This window comes from Protomyctophum bolini, assembly GCF_963924005.1.
Source record: "Protomyctophum bolini genome assembly, chromosome: 6".
In the NCBI taxonomy this organism is placed as follows: Eukaryota; Metazoa; Chordata; class Actinopteri; order Myctophiformes; family Myctophidae; genus Protomyctophum; species Protomyctophum bolini.
In genome coordinates this window covers 30,879,001-30,891,732 of record NC_137867.1, presented here as the reverse complement: position 1 = coordinate 30,891,732, position 12,732 = coordinate 30,879,001, and the positions used below count along the sequence as shown (strand labels likewise).

At 41.4% G+C, this 12,732-nt stretch overlaps 1 protein-coding gene across 1 annotated transcript in view; it reads right to left on the bottom strand.

The window, feature by feature from the left end:
• Positions 1-11,590: 11,590 nt before the first annotated feature.
• The window catches only part of galnt9 (polypeptide N-acetylgalactosaminyltransferase 9), a gene marked incomplete at its 5' end in the record, with an annotated part of 90,775 nt that continues 89,633 nt past the window's right edge, over positions 11,591-12,732 (bottom strand). Inside the window, one exon of the mRNA XM_080765755.1 lies at positions 11,591-12,420. Within this exon, the coding sequence (XP_080621881.1) occupies positions 12,274-12,420 (147 nt within the window). The 3' untranslated portion in view covers positions 11,591-12,273. The remainder of the gene's footprint in view (positions 12,421-12,732) is intronic.

Genomic DNA, 12,732 nt, shown 5'->3' with positions numbered 1-12,732 from the left:
CTCACTCACAACAGGTGTAACCAACAAGCTTAATTAGCAGACGCACAGATGCAACAAAGACACATAATTGAGAACTCTCAGCATATAGAACATACTTAGAGCACCCCCAAAAGGACAAATACAGAAAAATGAAAACTTTGACATGGCAGCAGTAACAGACAATATTTGCAACTTATTTCCTGCTAGTCATTTTGATCAACTGGGACTGCATATAGCCTGCATGACATCCATGGTATGAAGACTGGTTACAGTCTCTCTGGTTCAATTCCAGCGGGCACCATGTGTTGCAAGTCTTTCCCCTCGCTACCCTTGGCTTCCTGTATCTCAATATTTGTATTCACTGCTACGATCTTAAGCCAAACATTTAAAAAATATATATAATTTCTTGTTTTTCTGAAAAACCTAAACAGGGCACCTAAACATTTATTTATTTATGTTTAGTATTTTAATACACAGTGAAGCCATGTGAGCCTAGGACTTATAGGGCACTGCCCTATAAGTCCTCACATGGCTTCACTGTGGCCAACATTAGAAGACTGTTTGCCCTTTATCCTACAACAAGCACTATAATGTCACTGTGTGGGTTAGGGTGTCCTCAGAAAAACATTTCACTGATAAATAGCTATCAAAGAAAGAACTGCACTCTGCAACTCTCATAGTATACATTTAAGTGCTGTGGTTTGACGAAAAACACGAAAATGACAGTGATATAGTGACATCACAATATCATCCCCTCCCCTTTATCATACAACAACAGCTGTGGGCTTCCCTTCACCACCCTTTCCACCCACCAGGCAAACCAGGCATACTTAATGAACTAATGAAATCATAATTTTAACACTTTCTGTACACTTTTTAGAAACAAATCTTTCTCCTATTATTATCATAGTACCTGATGATCATGCTTTAGGGGGGGAACAAAATCATGGCATTCTGTCTTTAACATCCAAAAGCAACTATGGGCAAATCTATATGACGATATATAAGAAATTACGTGTCATAAATGTAATAATAAATGTGTAATTGTAGATGCTGTAGTACAACAAAGGTATGAATTAAGCCTTTGAAGAGCCCAATGATGGTGTAGGGGTGATTAGCGTATCTACCACACACACCTGGACTCTTTTCCAAGTGCTTTGCTTCCATGCTATATCGGCTGCATTAAAGCAGATAAAGAGATTGACCTTCCCAGAAACCACCTTTTAATGGTAAAGGTTTCTCGAAAAAAGAAAAAAAAAATGAAAAGGTGAAGTGACTCTTGATCCTCTTATTTCTAATATGGCGTAGAGTTATGACATTGGATACCTAGACAAACTGCACTGGGCTGTCTCCTGGCTTCACTAGCCCATTGCACACCCCCAGATGTATGATCACCCCATTACCAGATCACGGTATGCTGAGATTGATTCCAGTCATCCGTGTTATTAGAGGCCTGGAGGGTAGCCAGGCAGTACTGTATGGCACAGAGGGCCGTATGTGACAATTCAATTAGCTGCTCGATCCATCTTTACACCACCATCAACTCATCTGTAAGCAGTAATTAGAATCAACGGTTATCAAGCAAGATTTATTATTTATTTGTGTAAAGAAAATAGATCATAATCAAAACTACTTTAGTCTATGATGTTACGAGAACAGTAATTTTAAGAAATCCATAAAGATTACCAGAAGTCTTTATTTTCGCCAATATAAAAGATATTTTGCACATACAAAGGAATTCAAGTTCCTATTTGGGCTGTGGAGAAAACATAAATGTCTACTTACAGCCATCATTGAATGCAACCAGGTAATTTGTAACCACTATAATTAAATCACTGCCTTTTATTGCCATCCAGAAGAAGTGGAAATTGATCATTTCTGTTGTAATTGAATGCGCTTATATTACACTTACGTTTTTACTATATAGGATGACTGGGTGAATTTCTTCATCTTAGTTCCTAGTTATCTGCATGTTCCCATCACATTAAAAGGGGAAGACAGCTGAATATCATTTATTTTTGTACGTTTTATTACAGTGCCCTAGGACAGCTCAGCCTATATATTCACCTCTGTCTTTTACAGAAGACTTGAGGTGCAAGTTGGACTGGAGATAGTGGTCTAATAAGCTTGTGATATCATGCTGATGGTCACATCAGCATTATATTATACTAGACTTAAGCTATGAATTCATACAGTAGGTGAATAAGGTACATGATTTGCTGTGGTCTGTGAATGTTCACCAATTCTGACGTGCCCAGAATAGGGACGCTGGGTCTGCATGTTAAAACAAGAGAAGACAGAATTTCTAAAAGCTGAACCAAATGACATTACTACTGTATACATGTGTGGCTGAAACAAAATGATGAATGTGCTCAGAAAGTTTCATCCACTCACCAGATTTAGCTAATTATTAAAAACCCTAACTCAGAAGTGTAGATGTCAAGGTGGACATGGACAAAACAACAAACAAAAGACACTAATACAAAACAATTTGATTTGATACGCCAGCAGAAAAATGCTTTCACAAATAGGCCTATAGCTTCCCAACCGTAGCACTTCCTTGACTGTGGGTTGTTACAACCCAGCGTATAGGGTCACCACACGAACATAATGGTCTCCCTCCTTTCCAATACCCCAAAACAGTCAGTCAAAAAATATACAGATATCTGACCCAAGATAAACTATAACAAAAATATAAATAAACCGATAACAAAAGAAAGGCCACCCTACTGTAGCAAGGCTGTACACTAATGTACGTGGTACGTACCAATAGAACCAGAAAGCACATTTATGAAGTCTCTGAATGTTGAAAAGTTCAGGGCTGTGGGAGGCCTTACTATGGCAAACCTCAAATGCACAATCCTTCTAAATGCAGTCTCCCTAAGTCTGTTGTGGGAAATGGCACCATAAATCATCACTGTCTATGATGTAGAGAACAGAGATTTGCAGGGAAACAACCGGCAGACCTTAATTGAGCAACATTAAAGGACCACTTTTCAACCTAATTGGTCCTCACTAATGATCATGATAAAATAGAAAAGAAAGAAATCCACTCTGTCTGTGTCTCATAGGAGGGCTGTGGACAGTTCAGAAACCCGTCCACCAGTGACATCATCGATGGGGAATCCACTCTGTCTGTGTCTCATAGGAGGGCTGTGGACAGTTCATAAACCCGTCCACCAGTGACATCATCGATGGGGAATCCAAACATTCCAACTTGAAAAGTTGCAATGCGAAAATGGAAGCCATCGTTCTCAAGATAATACAAATCTAAACATGTTTGTAAAAAAATTCTTGTTTAAAAAATAATCTGCCTAATGATGGGGCTAGGGTATGTATTGGTAGATCTACTTCTTTCCACCACTGGTTAACTGAATGTAAATGAATCTGAATGTAACATGACACAACTAAACATCTTAAACAACTCTTCTCAGTGTGGAGAAGAAAAACATTTTTGTGTCTCAGATCTCTGAGGTGTTTAGGTGAAGTATTTTCTTCAGTCACTCTCTTCCCGATAGCACGATACGTACTGCAAATGTCTACTTCGCTTCCTCAACCATTCCCTCTTCCCTCCAAATCCTTCCTCTGTACTGCTTGTTGTACACTGCACTTATATGAGCATTTTCCCTTTATTTATTTAATCATACCCGGTCACTATATGCAAACTTTACCTTTGGTTGGAATAACTAAGGGCAACAACAATGCAGCGATAATTTGTTTATTACACACCCATTGCCCGTAGCTTTTTCCACAGTGAAAGTTGATTTTCATATCACACGTTGCTCTTACAATTATCATTATTGTTGGCCACAGTGGCAATACTAATACTTTGAGCCTGGCTTGTGACACATTTCGATTTCTTTATTTGAATCCACAAATTACAATTCATTTGACAAGGAAACAAATATAACGGGGTTGACAGTTCATGTTCACTTAAGGATACACATGGCACATCCTTCTCCACACAGACAAACTGCCTATAACAGCCGAAACAGAACAGTATTTGGCTTTGCTTTTTGTCATGCCAGCTATTCTTAGACCACTCATGGTCAGTTTATGAACATGGCCCAGGCTTCCGAATATCAGTATGGCAAATCTACAGCGATACCCCAAGTTTGCCACACACACACACACACACACACACACACACACAATTAATAAAACTTTATTTGTATAGCACCAACATGAAATGCAGCTCAAAGTGCTTTACAGAGCAATGGAGGGAAAAAAAGAAAAGAAGAGCAAGGCATAAACATTAAAAAACAAGAGCAGTAATGCAATACAGTGAGGACATGAATAACAAAAAATAAAAGATAAATTAAAAGCAAGGGTGGGTCTTCAGCTGTGCTTTAAAAATGTCTACAGAGGCTGCCTGTCGAAGGTACAGTGGGAGCTTTTTAATATTTTCTGGCTGGTTTGGAAGATAGCTTGAGGATCCAATGGAGTTAAGTGGTTTCATATATGTCACACCAATGTCTTTGTAAAAGTGTCTAGTCACACACATGAAAAAACTAAAATTGAAATTCAACTCTCCTAGGGCAGCGTTTCCCCACACATCTAGGGACTCTAGATGCGTTTCCATTATTTCTCGAAAGCTTCTTTTAAATAGGGATTAAGTTGCTTATTTCGTGGTGTATTTTTGTAGGTTTGGGTCCCAGGAGACACCAAGTTTCTCTTCTTGGTCGACTCTCAAAAATAAAACGTTTGAGAACCATAATGTGTTCAAATGTTTCAAAAAATATTCAAAAATGGGTTTTTTTCTCCACATCTTTTCTACAATAGTTTTTTGAAAACTCAGTCACAACGCTGTGAGCTTGCATATCTGCTTTTTTAAATATCCGATGGATAGCTTTATAGTCCATGTAGCCCCTATAATCACACCTTTTGGTCTTGTTTTCATAGAGCTGGTTGCTTATTTCACTGATCTGTGTGTGACATTCAAATACTGATTTGCTGCTCCATGATGCAGAAACCACCACCACCCAACACCTGCCTCTGAAATAATGAAACATGGATGCATGAGGTCAGTATGTACAGTTCTGTACCTGACATCAACATGTTTGAACATCTCACACAACAGCAACAACAGCTCATTCTGTCCTTGACATGAAAAGGTTTAAAAACCATGCACTGATATAGCAACATGCGTTTTATTTCTTCTTCTGAAAACAAAGAATTTAGAAGACATTTTTAGAATCGATCTCAGGTCTTAAACACAGTATCAGCCCAGCAGGGAATATACCTTTAACCATCCACCATTATATATAGAATACTTGCAATGTTTATCTCAGCAGTCTCACCACTGCTGCCTTCCCTCCAATGTTTATCTCACCACAGTCTCACCACTGCTGCCTTCCTGCCCACAGCTGTACAGTACAGCTCAGATCGGGCTGCACAGCGTACATTTCTTCCAGCACAGAGCCCATGAGTGTCCTCCAGAGTAACTTCAAGGACAAAAGCCTTTGTTTTGCTCCATAACAACATCTATAGCCTAAGCCAAAAACAGATAGAATGACTGTTGAACACACTTGAACACAAATAATTAATTTTCTGAAATTAACCATTTAATATACCATCCCAGGGGGTCTATTCTAGGCTCCATCTTGGGGGGGGGTGTCCCCAAAGTTGCATTCCAGCCAAAACTAAACAGACACACTGCTCAAATATCACACAGATTTCCTCCGTGCAGGGGTGTATGCACACTTGCACAGGCATGCACATACACAAACTCTTTGTCTGACACGCGCAAACGGGTAGCACGCACGCACACAGTACACACACGTGGACACGTGCCCACACCCAAAAGCAGCAGAAGCAGTGGCAGCAGAGTAAAGCAACGAGTGCTGCTTCCACACAGTTCTATCTTGGAGGTAGAGAAACGCAGGGCCTAATTGTGTCTTGGAGCTATAGTGCGCTGTTCATCTCTGGAGATCTCATTATAAGATCCACAAGCTGTTCAGGCACGTACCAGCTCTCTTCAATCTCTCATCCCGTCAGCTTGTACAGCAGAACCATTTGAAATCTCCATTGCCCGGCCCTATGTGGTATTGATAGAATAAAGCAATAATTGTTGATTAGGAAATTGTGCCACAGCACCTAAAGAGAGACACAAAGACAGTTTTGTGACAGAAGTTTATTTGATTTTGTGCCACTAGCCACTATTGCAGTTTAGCTACCGAAGACAGCGTGGTCTTTCAACCCGTGAAACTTTTGTCCAATGGAATGCACCAGGTCTAAGCATTGTACCAGCGAAAGTGTGTTTTGTTTCCATATAGCCCTGACAGAGTGGTGGAGGTTGCACCAGGATTTATAATATCTGTAGGCCTACTTTTACCATTCATCATGGTGGCTCATATATTTTGTAGATGTGTGATGTCAGGCAGATTACTTCCAAAGGCGCAATATTTTACTTATTCATAATTCACATTACAGTAATTAATAATTATATCTACAGTATATGACTACCACGCCTTGAAAACTAAGTTGGATGGACATTTTGTGGTGAGAAGGAATGTCGGGTTAAATGGGGCTATATAAAAATGACAGAGAGGATATAGTGAGAGAGAGAAGACAGATGCGGTAGGGCACCCCATTACAGCGAGCAACAGAGCCCAGGCCACTTGCAATCTGTGCAAAAAGAGAGGCCATTTTGCGAGGGTGTGCAGGTCAGGGGCCATAATGTTAAATTGTTGCCCTGAGGGCAGAATTTGAATTTCCTAATGTTAAATTGCTGCCCTGAGGGCAGCATTTGAATGCTGCCCTCAGGGCAGCCACACACCCTTCTACCACCAGCACTTTCCTCCTCCTCTTCTGCCTTAAAAAAGTAATTATATTGTGCACATTTTATCCTCTTAATTGTTATTTGGACACAGCGATATAGGAAAAAGTATTAAGGTAACATATCACATATCCGATAGTCGTTAAATTGTGTCACATCCATAGCCTCCAGCTATGCCGTATGTGGAGGTGCACACATGAGAATGTTTTTTATGTATTTATTTTTGACACATTGCAGTCACTAATCACTGCGTAGCTTGTGTGTGCATTTGGCCCTTATCAAACTTTGCTCATTAAAATCTTCACACTTTTGCGTGTGCGTGTGTGTCCGCCTCTCTCTGTCTCTCTCTCCCACTCTGCTTTACCAACACATTCCCGTAATTGCTGACAGTGCATTCTACAGAACAACTCAGACTTCCCCCTTCTGACTCTCTCATCCTTACACATTGCTGTGCAAAGAACTGATAATACTGTCTACATGTAAAATGTGGAATTTGTATAGGCTTGCTCTGAAAACCTTCCTGTCAGATTCTGTTGTCGCACGCAGCCCTCCACCATCTCATATGGGCTACCATCTTTCACTCATACCATGGAGGAAATGCATCCCATAACACTTTTCTGATGAATCTCTATCTCAACCCCAACCACTCCCTCACACCCACTGTCCTCTCTCTCTCTCTCTCTCTCTCTCTCCCCCTGTCTCTCTCAGCTGCAGCTGTCGGAATAATGAAGTCACCTCTCCCTCTTGGCCGAGACCCAGGCTTAAAAATACCATTGTCAGCATGACAATGAGAAAGTACCCTGGGTCGCATGCCTGAGAGAAGGATACATGCATGTGACCTTGTCCATAAGGCATCACCCCCTCCCTCTTAGTCTTTATGCCACCGATACCCCTCCCACCCACCCTGCACCCCCAACCTAACCACCTCTCAAACATTGGGTTCATCACTAACATCTCTCTGTCACCCACAGGATTGTGTGTGTGCCCCGCGCACAGTCCACACACATACAAGCCAACGTATGCACATATGCACACATACAAGCCAACGCACACACGCACGCACGCACAAAGCCTGTAATGCGTACTGACCTTTCCTGTCTATCCCCAATAGAGGGGCACAATAGCTTCTGTTTGATGCTCAGGTGCACAAAATGCTAATCCACACAGGCTTGCAAAATTGCGATACATGCACACATATGCTGTGGATGAACACATGTAACGAATACACATAGGCACGCATACACTCACACACAAACCAGTAGGTATAAATGAAACCACAGTAGTAGTAAATACTGTAGGCCTAGTAGTAGGATTATTCTGTGTAGGGGAATTCTCGTATAGATAGATTAATCAATTAATCATTAAGTAAGATATTTCCATAGGATGCTCTTCGTTTAGAGGTCACAGAGATGATGCATTGTTTATATAATACAATGATTAAAGGCAAAGGATAATGACGTTTATGTGGGCATGAGGCAATCTCTCAGCAGGGTAAAGCAGCTGGAAATCATAATATTATTAGAGTGGTCCCTTCCACAGCCAACATATTGACAAGCCTAACTTCTGGTACATCACGTGACACACAACAGATTGTAGCCAGGCCGTATTGAAATCAAAGCAATGTTGCCATTACAAAGACTGAAAACAAGGTGAAACGGCAAGCGTGGCATCAGAAGCTGGCTTGAGCTCCATGAGATTCACGCGAGCAAGAGCTAAGTGAGTGCCAGTGCCGACTGCCGATTGGTGTAAAGAACAATACGCTCCTGCAGCCTGCAGGTGGATGGCATTGAAGCCTGCACCCGTCCCACAGCAGTCCAGGTATACCCGTCAGAATAGGTATTGTCCAGCTTATTGAGTGATGGTTTGAGGCCTGTCTACGACATAAGTCAGCTATGACATCGATACTGTGATGTCATCATGGTATCAGCACTATGACGTCACGTCAAGCATGATGTCAGCACTCAGCTGTAACAATCAGCCTTTTCCACTGAAAGGATAATCATTGCTAAAGGATTAACTCTGTGGTATTTAGAAGCCACGCAATGATGTTGAGCAAACAGAATGGCCAGCAATATATGCAGTTTACATTGGGAAACATAAATCAACCACTACTCAAACCCCCTCCCAAGTCCAACCCAAATGAGTCCCAGCAACCCCTTAAACGCCTTATATAAACAATAAACAAGTTCAAATAAACAAAATAGCAGTCGCGCGACTCGCGTCGGTCCTCCTCTCCGCGTGCACGCGCACTATAGTCTCTTAAAGTTCCTATAATCCACAAAGCATGAAGAGTCCGCTCCCAACGGCGTAGCGAGCGTTCGGGGTACCCCCTTATTATAATCCAAGTACTGTTTGGAATGAACTCACCAGAAGAGTCTGTCAGTCTCGGGTGCGATTCCAAACGACCGTGATCCAACGGCAGCAACAGGCTAGCGTGTTTCTGTTCCCGCTGGCTCCATTAAGTCAAACGTCTTGTCTTGGCTGCAGATACTACACGTTAACACTTTAGTGCAGTTATTTAAACGGTAGGCCTATCTGGCGCCACGGAGCTCCTCTCTGTCATGTTCACACTGGTACCTGGATTTGTTTGTTCCCCTCCCTCCTGTGTCACTTCCTCTATAAAGTTGGGTTACCTCAATCATTCAATCAGACCATAGCTCTCATGTGAGCTAGGAATGTTCATATGGACTTAAAAGTCTGTTCACAGTTTTCCACATGCACACATATCACACGTATATAAGGACATGCAGCAGCATAGATCAAGCAGATAAATACAATATCATTATGTGCATTTGTCACACAGCACGTACTGTGTCTCTTATGTCTATGTAAACATTAGTACAATGTAACCTAATGTGAGCCATGTCAAGCTCACATCACAGCATACTTTCAACAATCGAAAGGCATGGGTAAAATAAATCTAAGAAGTTAACCAGTTTCACGAGCTGAACATTTAGTTGTTTCTTGCTGACTGTAGTAAATCGGAAAGCATTGTGAAGGCGGGTTGTCCTGTGTGTGGTTTGGCACAGACCATATAGAGCTCGGACTCTGTAGGAGTACAAGAGGAGGCTGTAAGAGCAGCCGGCAACAAAAGGGGTGTAATTGTACGTCTGTTGGTAGCAACTGGATTTCACAAAAGTAACAAAAGAAAGTGGATAGATTTTATGTAACACACATGGCTAAGGGTGCATGAAGTGTTAGATGTGATTTTGTTATAGTAGACAAACACGTTTGTGACCCGCTCTACCAGAATCAATTTGATGTTACAAAACGAGGAAGATCGAGCAGCTGCTCATGATGTTTATAACAGGCTGTATAGTGTACTGTATGTATACAGTACGTCCTCCTCATAGGAATCCATGATTCTTCAGTGGATAGCCTACTACAATGATGAAGCCACAAGCCTTTAACTCGCTAAAACTGGGAAAGCATCTGTCATTTTAGATTTAGTTGGCTATTCAAAAATAGCAGATACCTGACTGTATATAGTATACAAGCTCACTTTTAGATCTGCAATTGTTTGAAAAATCTAGAACATTTGTACAAACATTTTTAACTCAAATCTGGGGGTCCCTCCTGGAACAAAATATTTTGATATATTGGGTTAGCCAAATACATATAATGTTTTTCAGAAAACTGGAAGACATTTGAAGAATTGGCCTCAGCCCACCCACACCTTGTTGCATGGCCTCTAAGGGAAGAGTGATGAAAAGCTTGCTTGCTGTTTACAGCCTTATTGTCTCCACCAGGCCGAAGGCATGGGGAGAGAGTATGTTTTGCACTCCGTCCGTGTGTGTGTGTGTGTGTGTGTGTGTGTGTGTGTGTGTGTGTGCGTGCGTGTGTCCGTCTGTCCGTCCGTCCGTCCGTTACCAGCTAATCTCTGGCACCGTTGGCCCGATCCATGCCAAACTTTGCACACACTCCCTGGATGCCAACAATGAACCTCTGTCCCACATTTTCCAGAACGACCAGGAGGCCGACTTTTGTAAAACACATTTTTACTCCTCCATATTTTGTCCAAAAATCCCGCAAATCGTTACACAGTATCTCTATAGTCATGTGATCAAGACAGATCTGTCTGATATTGCATACAGTGAGTGGCTTTCAAACTTTGCAGGATTGGCCCAATTTGAACAAACAGCTTCAAATCATGAACGCAGTGTGCAATTTACGTTAAATCGAATAGGCGAAGGAATATATCCCACCCTTTTCACATTGGCCTGTCATAGCGCCACCAACAGGTGGATTTTTGCAAAACACATTTTTGGAACAAAATGCATCAAATCATCCAATTGCCAGGAGACCACAACCTGACCTGCCCTGGTGGAGACCTGTGCCCCGAGGGGCAGGAGACCACAACCTGACCTGCCCTGGTGGAGACCTGTGCCCCGAGGGGCACTTTTTCTACTTTTATTATGTTCTGCTAGAATACATTCTACTATATGTACACATGTTCTCATCCAAATTGGATGAGAACATATTTTTATTATGAAAGCCTAGATGGTGCTATATCAAAGAACTAAACATGTTGACACAGAGTTGTTTTTGTCTCCAAAAGAGTTTCTGTTTCATTGACAGAGATTTTTGGAAGAGTGAAAGAGAAACACAGGGCTTATCATCATAAAAACAATTTTATTATCTTAATTGTCTTCAGGACAAATACCAATTTTCTTTCTTTTTACAATATATTACTATCATTAGACTGTTTTATACATCATATTTCATATATTAATCACTTCTGAAATAATTTTGTACATGCTTGTTTGGGACTGAACATTCCCTGGTCAGATGAAAGCAGAGAGATGGAAGTAAAAAGGCACATGATTGCTCCCATTCGCAGTGAGCAATACAGTTTAAAAGAAACAAATAAAGGGCTGTGGTGGTTCTGTGTGAGTGCAGGCCAATCACGTCCTGTTCAGACCGTAAGCAGCCTCTTTGAAACCCATTAAGTCTCCAGTCAGGGTAGCAAAAAAAAATTGAAATCCCAGGCTGAAGTAATTAAACGCTGATGCGGCAACTGATTGCAATATTATCTTTTTTATTTTTTTGCTCAGATACCTCAAAAAAGAAAAAAGAAAATCCTTCATTTTCTGCAACAAACAGTTTAATTGGTTTTACAGCAGAAAGACAATCTCCGTTTGGTAGAGTTCTCGAACCACTGTTGGGTGGCTGCACTCGGGTGTCTTGTTTCCTCTTTCTGTACATAGTGTATTTGTAGCTGCGGGCCTAAGAAATGCATTACGTTTCAAACAGTGCAGTATGGTATGGTCTCTGGGAGTGCACAGTAGAATTCAGAACATAATCATTCATCACAGTCTTCTTTAAAACTCTGTGCTTGAAATCTCTCTGCCCCGAAAGTGAGGGAGTCTCTGTGTGTCTGTGGTTTGAACTGAGTGATGTGAGCTTCAAGCCAGAAACTATAGATCCTCAGTATCATACTCTGATGCATCCAAAGTCTAACCATCCAAACCATGACTCAATCTGGAACTCTTTGTCAAAGTCTATTGGTATAGTTTTCAGTGTCTGGGGTGCTTGATCCAGTTTCGAATCATCCACTTCTGACCGGAGCACCTCTGGACCACCAACCGGAGGCCAAAGTTGGCATCTTTGGACATCTCTACTTCCAGGCACCGGCCAGTATCCCGGCTAATGATCGGACCATTCTGCAACAAAGCCAGAATCGTGATTAACATTTTACATTTCATCCATAGTGACTTACGATGGGCCCTTCTGTAGAATAACTTTCAACATCGTCCTTGATGATCACCAGCCATTATTGCCAAGACAATTCCCCTGGGCTCCCAGAATGAACATGCAAGAGAGAGAAGATTGCTGATGGTAAGATCGTTGCATTTACATAAGCACTTTAAGCAACAGCAGATGGATACAGTAAAATAAAACTGCCCTTATTCTCACCATAAACCTTGAATGCTCAGGCCTGCTTTTACAGCATAGTGGCTCTTATCATTCAATGA